The sequence below is a fragment of the Odocoileus virginianus genome, unplaced genomic scaffold, assembly GCF_023699985.2.
Source record: "Odocoileus virginianus isolate 20LAN1187 ecotype Illinois unplaced genomic scaffold, Ovbor_1.2 Unplaced_Contig_11, whole genome shotgun sequence".
Lineage (NCBI taxonomy): Eukaryota > Metazoa > Chordata > Mammalia > Artiodactyla > Cervidae > Odocoileus > Odocoileus virginianus.
Window position 1 is genome coordinate 899,437 of NW_027224328.1, and position 19,405 is coordinate 918,841.

General features: G+C 43.5%; 1 protein-coding gene and 1 long non-coding RNA gene across 2 annotated transcripts in view; one reads left to right on the top strand and one right to left on the bottom strand.

Annotated features, from left to right (window-relative positions):
- Positions 1-19,405, top strand: part of A2ML1 (alpha-2-macroglobulin like 1) — a 46,226-nt gene that overhangs the window by 24,295 nt on the left and 2,526 nt on the right. Inside the window, exons 20-33 of the mRNA XM_020901014.2 lie at positions 189-315; positions 2,125-2,246; positions 3,198-3,249; positions 3,612-3,695; positions 6,733-6,909; positions 7,074-7,155; positions 7,931-8,087; positions 11,100-11,174; positions 11,355-11,517; positions 13,390-13,604; positions 14,809-15,024; positions 15,419-15,546; positions 15,710-15,800; positions 16,307-16,375. Coding sequence (XP_020756673.2) covers positions 189-315; positions 2,125-2,246; positions 3,198-3,249; positions 3,612-3,695; positions 6,733-6,909; positions 7,074-7,155; positions 7,931-8,087; positions 11,100-11,174; positions 11,355-11,517; positions 13,390-13,604; positions 14,809-15,024; positions 15,419-15,546; positions 15,710-15,800; positions 16,307-16,375 — 1,758 coding nt within the window. The remainder of the gene's footprint in view (positions 1-188; positions 316-2,124; positions 2,247-3,197; positions 3,250-3,611; positions 3,696-6,732; positions 6,910-7,073; positions 7,156-7,930; positions 8,088-11,099; positions 11,175-11,354; positions 11,518-13,389; positions 13,605-14,808; positions 15,025-15,418; positions 15,547-15,709; positions 15,801-16,306; positions 16,376-19,405) is intronic.
- LOC139033956 (uncharacterized) overlaps positions 1-19,405 on the bottom strand; it is a 50,882-nt gene that overhangs the window by 9,570 nt on the left and 21,907 nt on the right. The window lies entirely within an intron of this gene.

Consider the following 19,405-nt stretch of genomic DNA (forward strand, 5'->3'; position numbering starts at 1 on the left):
AGCTGGTGTGGCCCCCGGGCTCTAGAGCACAGGTCTGTGGTACGTGAGCTTAGTGGCCCCTCAGCACGTGGGATCTCCCCAGACTAGCGATCGAACCTGTATCTGCTGCATTGGCAGGTGGATTCTTAACTGCTGGACCACCAGGGAAGTCCTACTCACATCCTTTATCTTTCAAATATCCTCTTCAGGTTCAGACTAACCTGGCTAAGTCAGAGGACTACCGGGTAGAATCGCAGACAGACCCTCAGGCCTCCACCTGTCTGTGTGCTGACGAAGCAAAATCCTATCACTGGAACATCACGGCTGTCAAACTGGGTAAGAGCCGGACGTGGCCAGTAGGCAAGGAGAGCATAGAGGTTAGGAATGCTATCCTTTCCTCTACTACATTTGCTTTCTTTTCTCCTTCCTCTTCTGTATATTTGCCTCTATTTTTCACCCTCTAAGTCTAGGTTATAAATAAATGAGCAAATATTCTTTGATAGGTGACTCCAAATTATCCACATCAGACTATTTCAAGTGTGAAAGGGTGAGCTTTTAAAATGTACACCAAGGACTTCCCTGGTGGTCCAGTGGGTAAGGCTCCACACTCCCAGTGACCAAGTTCAATCCCTGGTCCGGGAACTAGATCCCACATGCTGCAGCTAAGAGTTCACATGACCACAACTAAAAAAATATCCTGTGTGTCCTACCTGTCACAATGAAGAAGACCAAAGGTCCCAGGTGCAGCAACTAAGATCCAGTGCAACCAAATAAATATTTAAAAAAAAATATTTATGGCAGGACAAGGGATATAGTTTCATGTTACTAGTCAGACACTAACTATGGGCCAGGCATTATCCTAACTGTGTTACATGAATTAACTCATTTAATCATCACAATATGGGCTTTCCTCATGGTGCAGTGGTAAAGAATCTGCCTGCCAGTGCAGGAGACACAAGAGACACAGGTTCAATCCCTGGGTTGGGAAGATCCCCTGGAGAAGGAAATGGCAACCCACTCTAGTATTCTTGCCTGAAAAATTCCATGGACAGAGGAGTCTGGTGGACTATAGTCCATGGGATCCTAAAGAGTTGACTGGTCGAGTGCACATGTGGGCACATGCACACCCGCACCCACACACACAATCATCACAATAATCCTTTCAGATGTCATTTGCTCTAAGATTAAATCCTTGCAGCTCAAACTGTAATATTTGGATGAATTAGTGATCTACTGCTGCTTAACAAAGTACCCTAAAATTTATCAGCCTCCAAGAACATTTATTATCACAGTTTCTGTAAGTCAGTGATTGGTATGGTTTAGCTGGGTGCCTCTTGCTCAGTGCCTCTCATGAAGTTCAGTCAGGGCTGTGTTCTCCTCCAAAGATTTGCCCAGGAGAGAACTTACGTCTACGGTCATTCCAGAGCCTCTGATCCTCGTGGGCTGTTAGACTGAAGGCTGCAGTTCTCGGCCTCAGGTATTGGCTGGTGCCTCCCTCTGTTTCCTAACCCATGACTCTTCCCACCAGACTGCCTCCTGACATGACAACTGGCTTCCTCCACAGTGAGTGTCTCAATGGGAAGAGGGAACCCAAGACAGAGCTGCAGTCTTTTTTTGGCTGTGCTGGATCTTCATTGCAGCTTGCGGACTAAGTTGCTCTGCAGCATGTGGGAACTGAGTTCTCCAACCAGGGATCGAGCCCACATCTCCTGCACTGGAAGGTGGATTCACAACCACTGGATAGTCAAGGAAGTCCCTGCAGTCTTTTTTAAATCAATCTCAGAAGTGACATCTCAGTGCTTCTGCTCTATCCTCTTCTTTAGAAGCAAATCACTAAATCTAGCCCACAAGCAAGGGGACTAGATGACACAGCAATGTAAATATCAGGATACAGGCATTGTCAGGGCCCCTTTGAGACCACCTACCACACTAGACCAGCATCAGTGACTCCTGGAAGCTTGTTGGAACTGCAGACTGTGGGCCCCACCCCAGATCCACTGAGGAAAAGCTCTTATTGTAACAAACCAGAGCCTCAGGCGGCTTGCATGCATCAAGTTTAAGAAGCAACAGTCTAGTGGGGAAGAGACCTCATTGGTACCTGTGCTGATGTGGCCAATATCTTCCTTTCCCCCCTTTTCTTCGCAGGCCATGTAAACTTCACTATCAGCACAAAGATTCTGGACAGCAATGAACTCTGTGGGGGCCAGAAGGCATTTGTTCCCCCAAAGGGTGGGAGTGACACGCTCATCAAACCAGTTCTGGTCAAGGTGAGTTTTCTGGAGGTCTAGCTTCGGAGGCAAAGGCAGCTACCAAGGGAAGGATGTTCAGTGTGTGTCTGACCGCATCAGTGAGTCTGTTGCAGTATTCTAAGTCCAGCTGCCATTAAGTAGCTCACCTTTATCCTTCCCTGAGCCATTTCTGCTCTTAAATACTTGCTAAACCCATACCAATGGCCTATGAAAGTGTCTAGTACAGCACCTGTCCTTTTTTTTTTTAAAGAAAGAAATGGAAAATTTTATTCAAGCCAGATTTGAGAATTATACCCTGGGAAGAGCTTCTCAGAAAGCCCCGAGAACTGTCCCGCACTTTGGAAGTCAAGGCACAGTTGCATGAGTTTTCTTTGAGACAGAAGACTATATATCAAATGATACATTATTGAAAATTTACATAATCTGGATATAAGGGTCATCATAGTGGGTCCTGTGACCCCTTATAAGATTAAGAAGGAATGTTATCTTTTTTTAAAAAAATGGAGTATAATTGCTTTATAACGTTGTGTTAGTTTCTGCTGTAAGGCAACAGGAATCAGCTGTATGTATACATATATTCCCTCCCTCCTATTCTCCCTCCCACCCCTCTGATACCTGGTACTTTGGAGACAATGAATATTTTTCTCTCCTATGAAAATCCCTGATGTCAGCATTAGCTGTGTCATGTCACCTTGAATTCCATTGTCCATCCTGTCTCCTAGAAGTGTCCCAAACTTGTCTTTAGCTTTAGCCCAGAAAGAGTCTTATTGAGAGGCCCCTCCCTGGGTTGAAAAGGAGTACTTCTGAATGTCAAAGAGAAGCTCTACTCTCTCCAGTTGTGAGCGAAGCCCTCAGGGCACAAGCAGGGCCTCTTCTTCCCATTTCCCTTCCCTTTCCTATCCCTCCTGGGCCACCTGCCCTGATACTCATCTGGTTGTTCTAACCCATCCTTGCCTCTTTTCCTGTCAGCCGGAAGGAGTCCTTGTGGAGAAGACACACAGCTCACTGCTGTGCCCAAAAGGTGGGTGAACATAGACAGGGGTTGATGTGAGAATTCCCTTAGCAACAGATTTTCTTAGGCAAAAGGAGGAATCTACAGGACAAGAAAAAATAGGAGAGTCTAGGGGTGCCATTCCCAGGGGAACCAACTGGCAGAGAGGCAGGAAAAGAAGAGAAATCGTACAGCACAGTATGGTGCTGGCTGGAATTTATTTTTAGCAAAGACCGCTATGAATAGTAATAAAAAAAAATCTACCTCCAACCCACAGAAAGCAGTGGTTACAGAAAACCCTGGGTGATGGCAAGTTTTTTCTATGGTTTGGGCTCGAGAAGCCCCACTATTTCCACCTTTATAGTATTTTACCCTTTCTCTGCCCCTCACAGGAAAAGTGGCTTCAGAATCCATCTCCCTGGAGGTCCCTGAGGATGTTGTTCCTGATTCAGCCAAGGCTTATGTCACTGTTCTGGGTAAGCAACCAGAGATTCTTGGCTCAAAAAGGAAAAAGTGGGGCCAGAAGCTATCAAGGTGTGGTGTGAGATGAAGCCTATGGACCTACGTGAAGGAAGGTGTGGTAGACTAAAAGAGACAAAGGAAGAAGAGCTTATTTTACAAACTGGGCACACACAGCCTATGCAATATGGATGGGATTATATAGACATATACCTGGTTAAAAACAGAAATGAGGGACTTCCGCAGTGGTCCAGTGGTTAAGACAACATGCATCCACTGCAGGGGGCCTGGGTTTGATCCCTGGCCAGGGAACTAAGATCCCACATGCCACAAGCCAGGACCCAAAAAATAGAGAAACAAAGACAAAAAACAGAAAAGAGACTGGGCAAGAGGAAGTTAAAGTTCATTAAGTTTTATATGTATTTAGGTTTAGGTCTATAAATTGGGTAGAGGGGAGACAAAATGTTTGTGGTAACCATTTAAAATTAAGAACTTTATCCATTTGAATATAATTTTGGAAAGATTCAACCATGTTTAAAAGGATATTGCCGCTTCTTTGGGCAAGGAGAGGGAGCAAGTAGGAAAACATGAGCTTGAACACTGTAAAATGGTATCAAATTGATTTAGGATCTTGGTTATGCCATTTACTAGCCATGTGACTTTGGATAAGTTAGTGAATGATTTTGGTCCCTCTTTTCTCTTCTGTAGGACAGGGATAATAACCTACCTCTCAGGATTGATATAAAGATTCAGTATAATATAATATAAAGTTCCCAGCACAGTATCTAGCACATAGTAGGAGGCTGTGTGTGTTATTCTTTCTTTACTCTTACCCCCTACCCAGATCCCTTCCAGGTTAAAATGTCCATTTTGTCTGTGTTTGATTCTAGTATAGCACTCACCTTCCTGAATTATAACTCACTATCTTTCTGTGTCTTCCACACTGCATCGAGGTCTCCTTGAGGATAAGGGCCGTGTCTATTTATTTACTTAAAATTTTTTATTGTTTATTTTTTGGCTGCCCTGGGTCCTCCTTCCTGCTCGAGCTTTCTCTTACTCTCTAGCTGTAGTGCACAGGCTTCTCAGTGTGGTGGCTTCTCTTGTTGCGGAACATGGGCTCTAGGGTGCCTGGGCTTCAGTAGTTGTGGTGCATGGGCTTAGTTGCCCCATGGCATGTGGAATCTTCCCAGATCAGGGGGATCAATTCCCTACGTTGGGAGGTGGATTCTTTTTTTTTTTTTTTTTTAATTGGAGGATAATTGCTTTACAACGTTGTGTTGGTTTCTGCCATACAACAATGTGAATCAGTCATAACTATACATATGTCCCCTCCCTCTTAAACCTCCCTCCCACCTCCTACCCCATCCTACCACTCTAGATTATCAGAGCACCTGCTTGAGCTCCCTGTGTTATAAATCAACTTCCCACTAGCTCTCTATTTTACTTATGGTAATATATATGTTTCAATGGCAGGCTGATTCTTAACCATTGGACCACCAGGGAAGTCCCAAGGGCCATGTCTTTTTCATTTTTGTACTTAGAGCAGTTCTTGCAGTTGACATTCAGGACATATTTATACATTCGAATTGAGCTCAGTGACTAAAATGAACATGTTCATGAATCACTTACATCAGGCTTCATGGCTTGTGAAGTATATGGAGGGGTCAGGAAATTTAATGTGGAAAAGCGTGCCAGGAGGATGTGTGTGTCTGAGTGAGATGTGGTGATTCGAAGGGTGATGTAGTTATATGCAATGGAGGCAGGTTTTGTTACATCTCTCATCAGCGTTTTAAAGCCTTGCACTCCTTCAGGTGGCCTATGTACCTGTCTGTGTATTCCAGTACCTTGTACATACCTAATATTATAGTACTATGTTATAATTGCTTATAATAAATTAGAATAGTGATGTAGGGACTTCCCTGTTGGTCCAACAGCCGAGACTCAGAGGTCCCCATGTAGGGGGCCCAAGTTTGGTCTCTGGTCAGGGAACTAGATCCCATATGCTGTAACTAAAAGTTCACATGCTGCAACTAAAGATCCTGAATGCTGCAACTGAGACCCAGAGCAGACAAATAAATAAGTAAATAAATAAGTAAATAAATAATAAATACTTAAATAAATAAAATAAGTAAGTAAATAAATAAGTAAAAAAAAAAAAAGAATTGTGGGACTTCCCTGGTGGTCCAGTGGGTAAGAATCCACCTTCAATGCAGGGAAAGTGAAACGTGGAAGTGAAAGTTGCTCAGTCATGTGTGACCCCATGGACTATACAGTCAGGCCAGAATACTGGAGTGGGTAGCCTTTCCCTTCTCCAGGGGTATCTTCCCAACCCAGGAATTGAACCCAGGTCTCCTGCATTGCAGGCAGATTCTTTACCAGCTGAGCCACAAGGAAAGCCCAAGAATACTGGAGTGGGTAGCCTATCCCTTCTCCAGGGGGATCTTCCTGACCCAGGAATCGAACTGGGGTCTCCTGCATTGCAGATGGATTCTTTACCAACTGAGCTATCAGGGAATGTGGGTTCAATCCCTGGTCAGGGAACTAAAATCCCACATGTCTCTGGGCAACTAAGCCCACATGCCACAACCAAAGCATAGCGAAAAAAAAAGAAAGGAAAAAAAAAAAAGCCAAAACAAAAGAATTGCAGTGTATTGTAATTGCTTGCCCCACTGACTATGGGCTCTTTGAGGTGGAGACTGTTGTCCCTGGGGTCACAGAGTAAGGACTCACAAAATGGTAAATAATATGTGTTCGCTGGGGTGCTCCTCAAGTGGTGCTAGTGGTAAAGAACCTGCCTGCCAGTGCAGGAGACATAAGAGATGTGGGTTCATCCCTGGGTAGGGAAGATCCCCTAGAGGAGGGCATGGCAACCCACTCCAGTATTCTTGCCTGGAAAAATCCCATGAACAGAGGAGCCTGGTGGGCTACAGTCCATGGGTTCTCAAAGAGTCAGACCCGACTGAAGTGACTTAGCACACCGTATTCATTGAATGACAACTCTTCAGGGTTCCTGCTTCTCCCACCACCTTCTCTCTCTCTCCTTTTGGACCCCAGGAGACATCATGGGCACAGCCCTGCAGAACCTGGACAAGCTGGTGCAGATGCCAACCGGCTGTGGGGAGCAGAACATGGTCTTCTTCGCACCTATCATTTACGTCCTTCAGTACCTGGAGAAGACAGAGCTGCTGACGGAGGAAATCTGGTCTCGAGCGGTGGGCTTCCTGAAGCTGGGTGAGTTGGCTTACCCTTTCTTCTTGGACACTTGCTTTGGGGCCTATGGTTGGGTTATTAAGACACAGAGAAGTTCTGTGTCTGAAATATCCCTCATCCTTGCAAGCCATGGGAGTGTTTTTTGAAGTTGTCGCTGTCCTCTAAAACCACATCTGGCTTCCCAGGGTACCAGAGGGAACTGATGTACAAACACAGTAACGGCTCCTACAGCGCCTTTGGGGAGCAAGATGGAAATGGAAACACATGGTAATGTTGCCCAATTCCCAGTGAGTTCTGCTCCCCAGAGCATAATTCCAGAACCCTCTGGAATTATTCCTCTACCCTCCCCTTCACCCCATTCTTGCTTTCTATCCTCTACCACTTAAAACAGATTTTTAAAATAATTTTTTTTTTTAAATTTATGGCTGTGTTGGGTTTTTGTTGCTCTGTGGGCTTTCTCTAGTTTTGGTGTGTGGGGTTTCTCTTGTTGTGGTGTGTGGGTTTCTCTTGTGAAGCACAGGCTCTAGGTGTGGGCTCAGCAGTTGTGGTACGTGGGCCCTTAGTTGCACTGTGGCATGTGGAATCTTCCTGGACCAGGGATGGAACCCGTGTCCCTGCATTGGCAGGCGGATTCTTATTTGCTGTGCCACCAGGGCAGTCCTCCTCTACCACTTTAATACTATTTATTTCAGCCTTGTGTATGGTCAAACCCCTTACCCTTCTCCCTGACCTTGCACCTACCAGTTCTTGTCCCCATGAAGGCCAAGTAAGGCCTCCCTTTTCCAGGCTTCCTATGGCATGATGTTTCTTCAACTCTTCTGGAACCACACACCAGAACAAACTGTGGAACTATCGCACACCCTGGAGGAGGAAATGGCAACTCACTCCAGTATTCTTGCCTGGAGAATCCCACAGACAGTGGAGCCTGGTGGGCTATAGTCCATGGGGTGGCAAAGAGTCGGACACGACTGAAGCGACTTAACACATTGAACCCTCACCTAGAAATCTGCCTCAATGTCGATTTCCCTCTGTACCCATGTAGGCTGACAGCCTTTGTCACCAAATGCTTTGGCCAGGCTCGGCAATTCATCTTCATTGATGACAAGAACATCCAGGATGCGCTTGAGTGGATGGCAGGAAACCAGCTCTCCACTGGCTGCTACGACAACGTGGGACGGCTCCTTCACACAGCTATGAAGGTGCGGCCCTGCCCAGGGGCCTGGAGTCCCTGAGAAGAACTTGACCTCTGATTGCACAGAATCAAGAGAGTGCTGGCCCTGGGTTTGGTTCTTTAGGTCTCTGGCCTGGCTAAGGGGTGACCTTGGTCAATATTCTTAGCCAGCCTGAGCCTGAGCTTCCACGTCTGTAAAATGAGAATATGTACTAGGACATGGTTCTCAAAGTGCGGTCCCCAGGTTCAGCAGTACTGGCACCACCTGAGAACTTGTTTGAAATGCTAATTCCAGCTCTCACCCCCAGACCTAGTCAGAGGAACTCTGGGGGCTGTGGGCCAGCATTTGTATTTTAAGTAGCCCTCTGAGTGATTCAAATACTTGTTGAAGTTTAAGGACCATTGGACTAGAAGGTCTCTGAGCATTTTACTAACTCCCTAAGTCTGAAGCAAAGCCATTTGCTCTGGTGGGGATTCCTAAACAGCCCAGTGCCTTTTTTTTTTTTCTTTTAAAAATAACTTTGCTATTTTAAAAAAGTAATTATTTGTTTATTTTGGCTGGGCTTGATTTTTGCTGTAGCACAGGCTCAGTAGTCGCTCTGCACAGGCTTAGTTGCCCCAGGGTATGTGAAATCTTAGTTACCCAAGCAGGGATCAAACTTACGTCCACCCCATTGGAAGACAGATACTTAACCACTGGACCACCAGGGAAGTCCCCAGCCCAGTGTTTATCGTAAGGGGGTCTACTCTCTGCCCAACACTACGCACTCCGTTTATTTGATGTTTAATGTTTGTTGTTGTTTAGTTGCTTAGTCGCGTCTGACTCTTTACAACCCCATGGACTGCAACCCTGCCAGGCTCCTCCATCCATGGGATTACCCATGGGTTGCCATTTCCTTTTCCAGGGGATCTTTCTGACCCAGGGATCGAACCCGTATCTCTTTCATCTCCTGTTTTAAGCAGGCAGATTCTTTACCACTGAGCCACCTGGGGAGCCCATTTAATGTTTACAACAAATCAATATGCTAAGTCCTTAGCATGGGGCTTCCCAGGTGGCTCAGTGGGTAAAGAGTCCACCTGTGACGCAGGAGATGTGAGTTTGATTCATGGGTTGGGAAGATCCCCTGGAGAGCATGGCAACCCACTCTAGTATTCGTGTCTAGAGAATCTCATGGACAGAGGAACCTGGCGGGGCATAGTCCATAGAGTCACAAAGTGTTGGACACAACTAAAGCAGCTGAGCACGCACACACAAGTCCTGGCATGCCATTTTAAGTCCATTTTACAGATGAAGAAATGAGGCGCAGGGGTTACATAAAGCACCCGAGGTGATTGTTTGTGGGTGTGGGACTGCCATTTGAACCCCAGCAGTTGGACTCCAGGGGCATTGCTCTCCTCCATGCACTGCACTCCCTGACCCCTCCCAACACAGGGTGAGGTGCTGGGGTGTGAGCAGCTCTTGTTCAATTCAGAACAGACCCAGTGAAAGAAAGACTGAGCCAACTTTCCTGGAGGAATCATTATTGCTATTCCAGGCCCTGGATTAAAAATCTTGAGTGCTGAAAACAAAATCTCTGTATGATTCATTAGTATTCCTTATGTAAGGTCCTTGCAGTGTCCCCCATGTGTATAGTACAAGCCTGGATGTGACTAGAACAAGATTCTAGAGGTTTTTCCTCCTCCTGTCTTACCAGAGCTGGTCAGTCTGTCAAGAAACACATCATTTGTCTTGTCAAGTTTGGTGGTTTGGTCCTTAGCGGGAGCTCTGGACTTAAACTCCTTGGGCTCAAAACCCAGCCCTTCAGCTTATTAGTTGTGTATTCTTGAACAAACTATTTCACCTTTTAAAGTGTTTGTTCTTTTATCTATTAAACAAAGATCATAACTTAGATTATATATTTTTTTAAAGAAAAGACTAATATTCTTCAGTGAAAGTCATTAATCAAGGACAGATGTCACCTAATGTCTCCTGGAGAAGACGCTGGGCTTTTTCTCACTTGAGGGGAACATTCATCTGGGGAAGGCTCAGATTCAGTAAAAATCTGAGAATAAGAAATTTTCTTCTTATCCCCTGCTCCCTTCTTGTTTTAAAAAAAATCTGTTATGCTTCCTAACCCCTCCTCTTGGGTTTCCTAAATACCCACTCAGAGCTGAAGACCTCATGTTACTTCTTGAAGGTTACTTGAAGGTCACTGTTAAAGGCTGTGCATCATTGAAGTCCCTCCAGTGCTCTTCCCCACCCCCACCCACTGCCTGTCCTGGAGTCTTGAGGTCCAGTCAGCCTGTGGAAAGGAGCACTTTTTTATTTTCTTAATTCAAAAATTGAGGCATGGAATGGAGTGGGAGGTGGGAGAGAGGTTCAAGAGGGGGGAACATATGTATACCTATGACTGATTCATGTTGGTGTATGGCAGAAACTGGCACAATATTGTTAAGCAATTATCCTTCAGGTAAAAAATAATAATAAAGAAAAAATTTTGTTTAAATTGGGAGATAATTGCTTTCCAATGTTGCATTAGCTTTTGCTGTACAACAGTGTGAATTAGGTACATGAGTATATATGTCCCCTCCCTCTTGAGCCTTCCTTCTACCTCCCTCCCACCCCTCCCACCCCCATCTCACCCCTTTAGGTCATCACAGAGCACTGAGCTGAGCTCCCTGTGCTATATAGCAGCTTCCCACTAGCTATCTATTTTACACAAACTAGTGTATTATATGGAGAAGGCAATGGCACCCCACTCCAGTACTCTTGCCTGGAAAATCCCATGGATGGAGGAACCTCTCGGGCTGCCATCTCTGGGGTTGCACAGAGTCGGACACGACTGAAGCGACTTAGCAGCAGCAGCAGCAGTGTATTATATGTTAATGCTACTCTCCCAATTCATGCTACCCTTCCCTGTCCCTGTGTCCACATGTCTGTTCCCTGCATCTGCTAATTCATCTGTTCAGAGGCGACGCCTTTTTGTAGTTTGTAGTTTGCACACAATTCTTGCACGTGCTGGCTGCTGCCCTGACTTCCTGTCTCCCTGTCTCCCTACAGGGTGGAGTTGATGACGAGGTCTCCTTGACTGCCTACATCACGGCTGCATTGTTGGAGATGGGCAAGACCACAGATGTGAGTTTCTCTAGCTCCTCCCCTTGACACTCTTTGGATCATGCCTATTTCTAGAGAAAGTTACCTGGTTTTGTCCCTCTCCAGCCTTTTAAACTCAAAAGAGGGGATGGTGACTTCCTTATCACCTACACTTTTTAAAGGAATACCTTCTAAATTCTGTTCTTTATCTTTACTTTTCAGGACCCAATGGTGAGTCAGGGGCTGCAGTGTCTCAAGAGTTCTGTTTCCTCTACCACCAACCTGTACACACAGGCCCTCCTTGCTTATACATTCTCTCTGGCTGGGGACATGGACGTCAGAAACATTCTTCTTGAAAAGCTAAATCAACAGGCTATCATCTCAGGTATGTTGGCCATGTTAGCTTTTGCTTTGTTTTTTTGCCACACTGCATGGTATGCAGAACTTCCCAGACCAGGGGTCAAACCCACTGGGCTGCCAGGGAAGTCCTTTTTATCTTATGTCCTGATGTGTGACTTGTAGGATCTTAGTTCCCTAACCAGGGATCAAACCCAGGTCTACAACAGTGAAAGCTCTGGGTCCTAACCACCGGACTCCCAGGGAAGTCCCAGTTTTTTTGAAATTGTGAAAAGATGTGAAAAATTTCCCTAGTCTCCATAGTCCCACATATGTTCAGTTCTAGGATTCATTTTAGTAAAAGTTAAGTCATAAAATCACTACTAAGAGTTTTGTGGGAAAACCCCTGAAAGTCCTCAAAGGGCATGTTATATTTTTAACATGAAGAGAAAATAGATGGTAGAAGCTGATCAGAAAACATACTGGCATTGGAGAATCCCCAGTTTAACAGTTCTTTGGTGTAAAGCCACTGAGGCTGATGGGGTAAGATGAACTTAGAGATATCTAGAGGTCCTTCTCAAACTTTGGATGTATTTAAGAATAATTTGCAATAGTCTGGGAAATTCCTATTGGTCCAGTGGCTAAGACTCAGCACTTTTACTACTCTAAGATCTCTAAGATCCTGCAAACCCTGTGGCATGGCCAAAAAAAAATTAGATATTCTAACAGATCTTGTAAATAAAATATTAATGCATTTTATTTACCTAGCTCTTTATTTAAAATTATACTTGCAGGCAGAAATTTAATCTCAGCCTTCATGTATACAAATGTCATTGCCGAATTGTCCTCTCATCAGGGCTGTGGGTAGGTTTTTGGTCTGTGTATAAGCAACTGCAGTCCTGGAATGGGCGTCTCAGACAGTGGGCAGAGTTATACCTGCTCAGATATATATCAACTTAATGTGATCATCTCTTCCTCATTACATTGCATTGTAGGCTCACATGTTTTCTTTTGTTCTTCCACTTAGATTGCCTCCTTTGGGCTATGTATTTATTATCTCTGAACTTATATATTTATATTAAAAATTTATGTTTTGGCTGTGTCAGGTATTAGTTGTGGTATGCAGGATTTTTCATTGAGGCTCATGGACTCTCTAGTTGCAATGTGGGCTTAGTTTCTCTGTGGCATGTGGGACCTTAGTTCCCTGACCATGGATCGAACCTTTGTCCCCTGCATTGCAAGGCATATTCATAACAACTGGACCACCAGGGAAGTCCCTAAACTTATATTTAATAAGGCTTCTAGCTCCCACTCTTCTCATTTCCACTTGCTGTTCTTTATCTTCAAGTTACCATTGTGGCTGTCATAGAGATGGGATTTGACCTCATAATCTATTTGCTTGCTCTCATTAGCATTTCTTCTATGGTTTCTCAGCATTTTTATACATATTCTGCCATATGTTATCATTGTTGGAGGCATTTACTGATGCTCCCAGCTTTACCCAAGGGAATTATGTGTGGGTGTACACACATACACAAATTCTTGCATACACATTATGGCCAATAAGTCAGAAGATTTGAGAAATATTTTTTTCTGACTGATGATTAATTTTTGGTTGCTACTTTCTCCGATTTGGGGCTTTGCAGGTGGCTCAGCTATGAAGAATCCACCTGCCAATGAAGGAGACGCGGTCGATCCCTGGGTGGGGAAGATCCCCTCGAAAAGGAAGTGGCAACCCATTACAGTATCTTGCCTGCAGAATTCCATGGACAGAGGAGACTGGTGGGCTACAGTCCATGTCAGACATGAGTCAGACATGACTGAAGCAACTCGGCACACTTGGTGCACACACATTTACAAAGTGAAAATGGGAAAGTCATTTCCTTCCAAGACTTTCCTAATCATGCTTTTTTCTTCATAGGAGAGTCCATTCACTGGAGCCGGAAACCTGCTCCAACTTCAGATGCCAGCCCTTGGTCTCAGCCTGAGGCTGTAGATGTGGAACTCACGGCTTATGTATTACTGACCTTGCTTAGCAAAGATGACCTGACTCAAAAGGAGCTAAGCAAGGCCACCGGCATAGTGGCTTGGTTGACCAAGCAGCGAAATGCATATGGAGGCTTCTCTTCCACTCAGGTAAATAGCTTGTTCTTCTGCCATTTATCAGGCAAGATTGGATCCCACATGGAGAAGGATGAAAAACAATCACCCTTGCCCTCTAGGTCTGGGGACTAATCATTCTACACCAAGGGAGAAAAATCATGTTTGAAAAAGACATAGAAGGATTCATAAAATTAGGTCATATGAGCACATAAATAGTACTATACATATTTAAGTCTTACTTTGTAGAGTATGAAACATCACAAGATCCATGTTTTACATGTAAAGAGGACATGTATAATTGTGGCTAAATTTACATAGTCACAAATTGGAAAGCCAGTTATGGGGTCTGTAAGCATAAAGGCACGACTTTACGGGCATACCTCCTTCTTCTATTTCAGGTATGGAAAATCTGGTAAGACATAGTCTTTAAAAAGTTTACAATCTAGAAGGAAAGCTAGGAAAAGTTGTATATACTACAAAGTAGGATCTGTCTTATTCTCAGATGATGAAAAGATTGTCACATGGCATAATGGCTAAGGGGCTTCCCAGGTGGCTCAGATGGTAAAGAATTTGCTTGCAGTGCAGGAGTCAGGGACTCAATCTCTGGGTGGTGAAGATCCTCTGAAGACAGGAATGGCAACCCACTCCAGTATTCTTGCCTGGGGAATCTCATGGACAGAGGAGCCTGGCAGGCTACAGTCCATGGGGTGGCAAAGAGTCAGACATGACTGAATGACTAACACACACACACACACAATGGCTAAGAAGGCTTGTCCTTCAAGGATGGCTTTTCCAAGGATCCCCTGATACCCTGTGTCACAGAAGATCTTTATGCAATTAAATAACTTGGAAGAACATGCAATTTTTAGGGCTATCAAGCTACTGCTGTTTCCTCCCCAAATAAGGAGACTGCAAAACAGACATTAGACAATGATCCCCTCACTCCTAATAATAACCTGTTCTGAAGCTAGGCTTCATTGCTGAGTATGAATATATGAATATATGAAATTAAGCCTAACAACCTATGATGTCTGATAATAACTTGATGGTGATTTTCTATGCAGGTAAGATGTGATTTCTATGTGAGCTTTCCCAGCATGGCTGAATGTGGGTCTTAGAGTCTTAGAGAAGGTATCATTCACTCTAGCAAACACTAATTAGGTGTCTAGGCTTGAGGGTTGTTGGAAGTTACTTCCAGTGGCTCACAAAACAGTAAGTATATGCCTATTGTTCTCAGGACACCGTGGTGGCTCTCCAAGCTCTCGCCAAGTATGCCACCACTGCCTATGTGCAGTCGGAGGAAGTCAACCTGGTAGTGAAGTCCGCTCAGAATTTCCAGCACACCTTCAATGTTCAAGCTGCCAACCGTTTGGTGTTTCAGCAGGAGATGTTGCCCCATATCCCTGGTGTGTACACCTTGGAGGCCTCAGGCCAGGGCTGTGTTTATGCACAGGTAAGCAGAGCTTTGGGCTTCCCAGGTGCCTCAGTGGTAAACTATCCACCTGAAATGCAAGAGACTTGGGTTCATTCCCTGGGTCGGGAAGATCCCCAGAAGGGAATGGCAACCCACTTCACTATTCTTGCCTGGAAAATCTCACAGACAGGGAAGCCTGGTGGGCGACAGTCCATGGGGTCACAGAGTCAGGCACAACTGAGAGACTAAACAGCAACAACAAAGCTGAGCTCCGACAGGACTAGTGTGAGTTGGGGAGGAGAGTCCGAGAGTATCTCAACCTCCAGCAGAACCTTCTCTATCTTATTTGTAAGGAAAGTCATTCAAACCATACAATGTTTAAAATTCTCCCCAACTCTGATTTCTCCAACTGTTTTTTGTTTCGTCCAACTAGACGGTGCTGAGATATAATATCCTCCCTCCGAAAACTGTGGAGGCCTTTAGTCTTAGTGTGAAAGCAAGGAGAACTCAGTGTAAGCAACATATTTCACTTGGATCCTTGGTGCTGACGATCCAAACCAGGTGAGGAGAGCAGAGCGGGGTTGGGGGGCATCTAGGATGGGGTGGCTGATCTGGAGTGTGTGTGGATGTGTGTCTGTGTATGTGTGTGTGTATACTGTGAATACACAGGGTGCTGAGAGGGAAGACAACGGGCTGACACAGGTTTGCTTCTTTCTGCCCTCAGTTATGTGGGGAGTCGCAGCTCTTCCAATATGGCTATTGTGGAGGTCAAGATGCTTTCTGGATTCAGTCCTGTGGAGGGCACCAATCAGTTAGTAAGTTGCTTCTGTTTTCTAGTTTTGAAAGAGGACTAATGATCATAGCTTTTAATTATCATTAAAAAGCTGGTGAGTTGGGCATGATGGTTTATACATGCAAGTAACTCATGATTACAGTTTCTAAATGGGCTACAAAGATGCATCAAGTATATGAGATTGAGGGCAGGTGGAGAAGAGGGCAACAGAGGATGAGATGGTTGGATGGCATTGTCAACCCAATGAACATGAGTTTGAGAAAGCTCCTGGAGATGGTGAAGGAGAGGGAAGCCTGGCGTGCTGCAGTCCATGGGATTGCAAAGAGTCATACCCGACTGAGTGACTGAACATAAACAGTTCAGTCTTGGAGCCAGTTACTGTCTTGGTTCCTTTTTCTTATGTTTTTCCATGTTAAGAAAACATATATTGCTTTTGTAACCATGGCAGAGCTTTGCAAGATGACCCTAGAGGATAAGAAAGGCTCTGGCTCTCAGTCTCTCTCTTTTTTCCCATCCTTTCTTATTCAGCTTATCCAGCAACCACTGGTGAAGAAGGTTGAATCTGAAATTGACACACTCAACATCTACTTGGAAGAGGTATGGGGTCAGGAACTGAACCAAAGAGCTTGATTGCTTATGTGTCTTTTCAACTTCCCTGCTAATGTACATGCACCAGTGTCACACACATGAGCTTGAGCAACCTGAGAGGGTAAGTTCACAACCACTTTGGAGTAAGCCCTGTATAGCTCCTTTTGGAACAACTCTGGTGAGTGAACAACTCTGGGGCTTCCCTTACGGCTCAGATGGTGAAGAATCTGCCTGCAATGCAGGAGAACCGAGTTTGATCCCTGGATTGGGAAGATCCTTGAAGAAGGGAATGGCAACCTACTCCAGTATTCCTGCCTGGAGAATCTCCGTGGACAGAGGAGCCTGGCAGGCTATAGTCCATGGGATCACAAACAGTTGGACATGACCAAGAGACTAACACACACACACACTGGTTAGTGTATCAGGAACAACCCTGATATCATGATGCTGTAGTTTAAATGATGCTTTCCTACACACCTTCCCTGAGTCTCACATACCACCCCTCCTTCTATATAAGGAGATTTAGGCTGAATTGATCAAGTAGGTGTGCTTGTCAACTCAACCTTTTTGTCAGAAGTCAAGGTGGGAGTTGAACCTAGGGATACTAATTTCCACAATGCCATTCCTAAGACTGCTCTGGCCAGATGGTCTATGTACCAAGCCAGATTTGTCAGTCAGCTTCTAACTCGAAACATCAAGTCTAATGGTCTAAAAGTCAACCATGATTATATCTGTGACTATTTCCTTTTTTCTGTGTATCTTTTCTTCTTTGCTCTTTACCAGTATCATTGGGGGCAACCTCATTCACATTTAACAAAAGTTACTTTTGGCTGTATTCCTCTTTTCTGCTGTTCTTTGTTATTTGATTATTTGGTTTTGGTGCTCTGTTTAATTAATTTCTTCCTTTTTAAAAATTATTTGTTATTTTTGGCCCCAAGGCTTGGGGGATCTTAGTTCCTGGACCAGGGATTGAACCTGGGTCCATGTAGTGAAAGCACTGAGTTGTAACCACCAGACCACTAGGGAGCGCCTTTGTTTTGGGCTGAAGACAGGAGAGGATATTTTCTGTCATTCTTTTTCTAACTTCTTAAATTGAATGCTAAATTTGTTTATTTGTAATCTCTCATTTTCTAATTAAACTATAAATTTCCCTCTAAGTATATTCTTTGTCCAATGATTTTTGACATGCATTGTTTTAGCTACTTACTTTTATATTTTAATTTTTTGAAAATTCATGGGATATTTAAAGCAACTTTTTTGTTACTAATTTCTAACTTTATTGCACTATGGTCTGAGATCATGATGGTGAGCTTCTAAAATGCACTGAGTTTTCTTTTGTGACTTAATATGTGGTCTGCTTTTGGAAATGTTCATTATGTTCTACAAAAGAATATCCAGGCCCTTTCTCTTGGGTCGGGAAGATCCTCTGGAGAAGGAAATGGCAACCACTCCAGTACTCTTGCCATGGATGGAGGAGCCTGGTAGGCTGCAGTCCATGGCATCGCAAAGAGTTGGACACAACTGAGCAACATCACTTTCTCTTTTTCTTTCTTTTCTCTTGGGTATGGATTTGATCTAGATCTAAAAGTCCAAAATGATTATTTCTGTTGTTCATGCCTTTGTTATCTCTGCTTATTTTTTCTGCTCCATCTATCAGTTTTTGAAAATCTGTCAGAATTTGTAATTACAGTGGTTGAGTGGTCCTTTATCCATTTAGGTATGCTATTCTGTCAGTCATTTCTTGATATATTTTATGATTATATAGTTAGGGTTGTATGTTTTATGAACACATCTTTTTCAATTTCCTTTTTATTAGTATATACTGTCCTTCATTTACATTATATATATCTATATATATTTCTTTGCCTTAGATTTCTACACACATGTGCACTTTTTTTTGCTTTAGATTCTATCTGATCAGATGTTAAGTCTGCTATCCCAGCTTTCTTTTGGTGTATATTAGTCACTTGCTTTAAATCTTTATGATAACTAAATGATTGATGAGAGCAATAGTTCCAAAAACATTTTCTCAGGACCCCTCTATACTCTTAAATGATCTCAAAGAGCTGATGATAGCATGGGTTACATCTATTTATCTTACTAGAAAAGATAATGTCTTATCTTATTAGACATTTATCTTATTAGAAACTAAAAATGAGAAAAACATTAAAATATTTATTAAGCTCTTTAAAAACAATAGTAATAAGCTCACTACATTTTAATATAAATTTCATCAAAAATGTATTTCCCGAAACAACAAAAAAATTAGTGAGAATAGCAGATTGTTTTACATTTTTGCTTTAATATCTAGCTTAATCAGAGAGAGTGAAATTCTCCAGTCTGCTTTGGCATTCAGTCTGTCAAAATATCACAAATCAAGTGGTCCCCTTCTACCAGTATGGTGAAAGAGAATGAGAATGAAAAAAATGAATAATGTCTTAGTATTATTCCCAAAATAATTCTGATCTCACAGATTGCCAGATAGTCTTGGGCATTCCTGAGAATTCCCGGACCATGTTTTATGAAGCCCTGTACCCACTCCAGTATTCTTGCCTGGAGAATCCCATGGCCAGAGGAGCCTGGCAGTCTACAGTCCATGAGGTCTTGAAGAATCAGTCAGAACTGAATGACTAAGTACACAGAACATACCTAAAGAAATCTCTTTCAAAATTTCTTCCACTTCACCATTTATAACTTCACGTCTAAATTTATAACATAAGTCTTATTTTTTCTATTAGATTAATTTATACAGTTGTCTTGAACTCTCTATTTATTCATTTATTCAACAAATAGTTTTTGAGCAATTGACATATACCAGATATTCTTTAACATGATAGAGATGTGGCAATAAAAGTCATAGACATGACTCCTGTCCTCATGGAGCTGATATTCTAATGGAGAGACAAACAATATGCAAAATTAAAAAATACACGTACATGCACAAACGTACATATTTAGGAATAGTTTTAGTAGTCATCAGTGCTATGTAGGAGTGTGGTAGGGCTAAGCCAGGATGTGACTGTTTTATTTTATTTTACT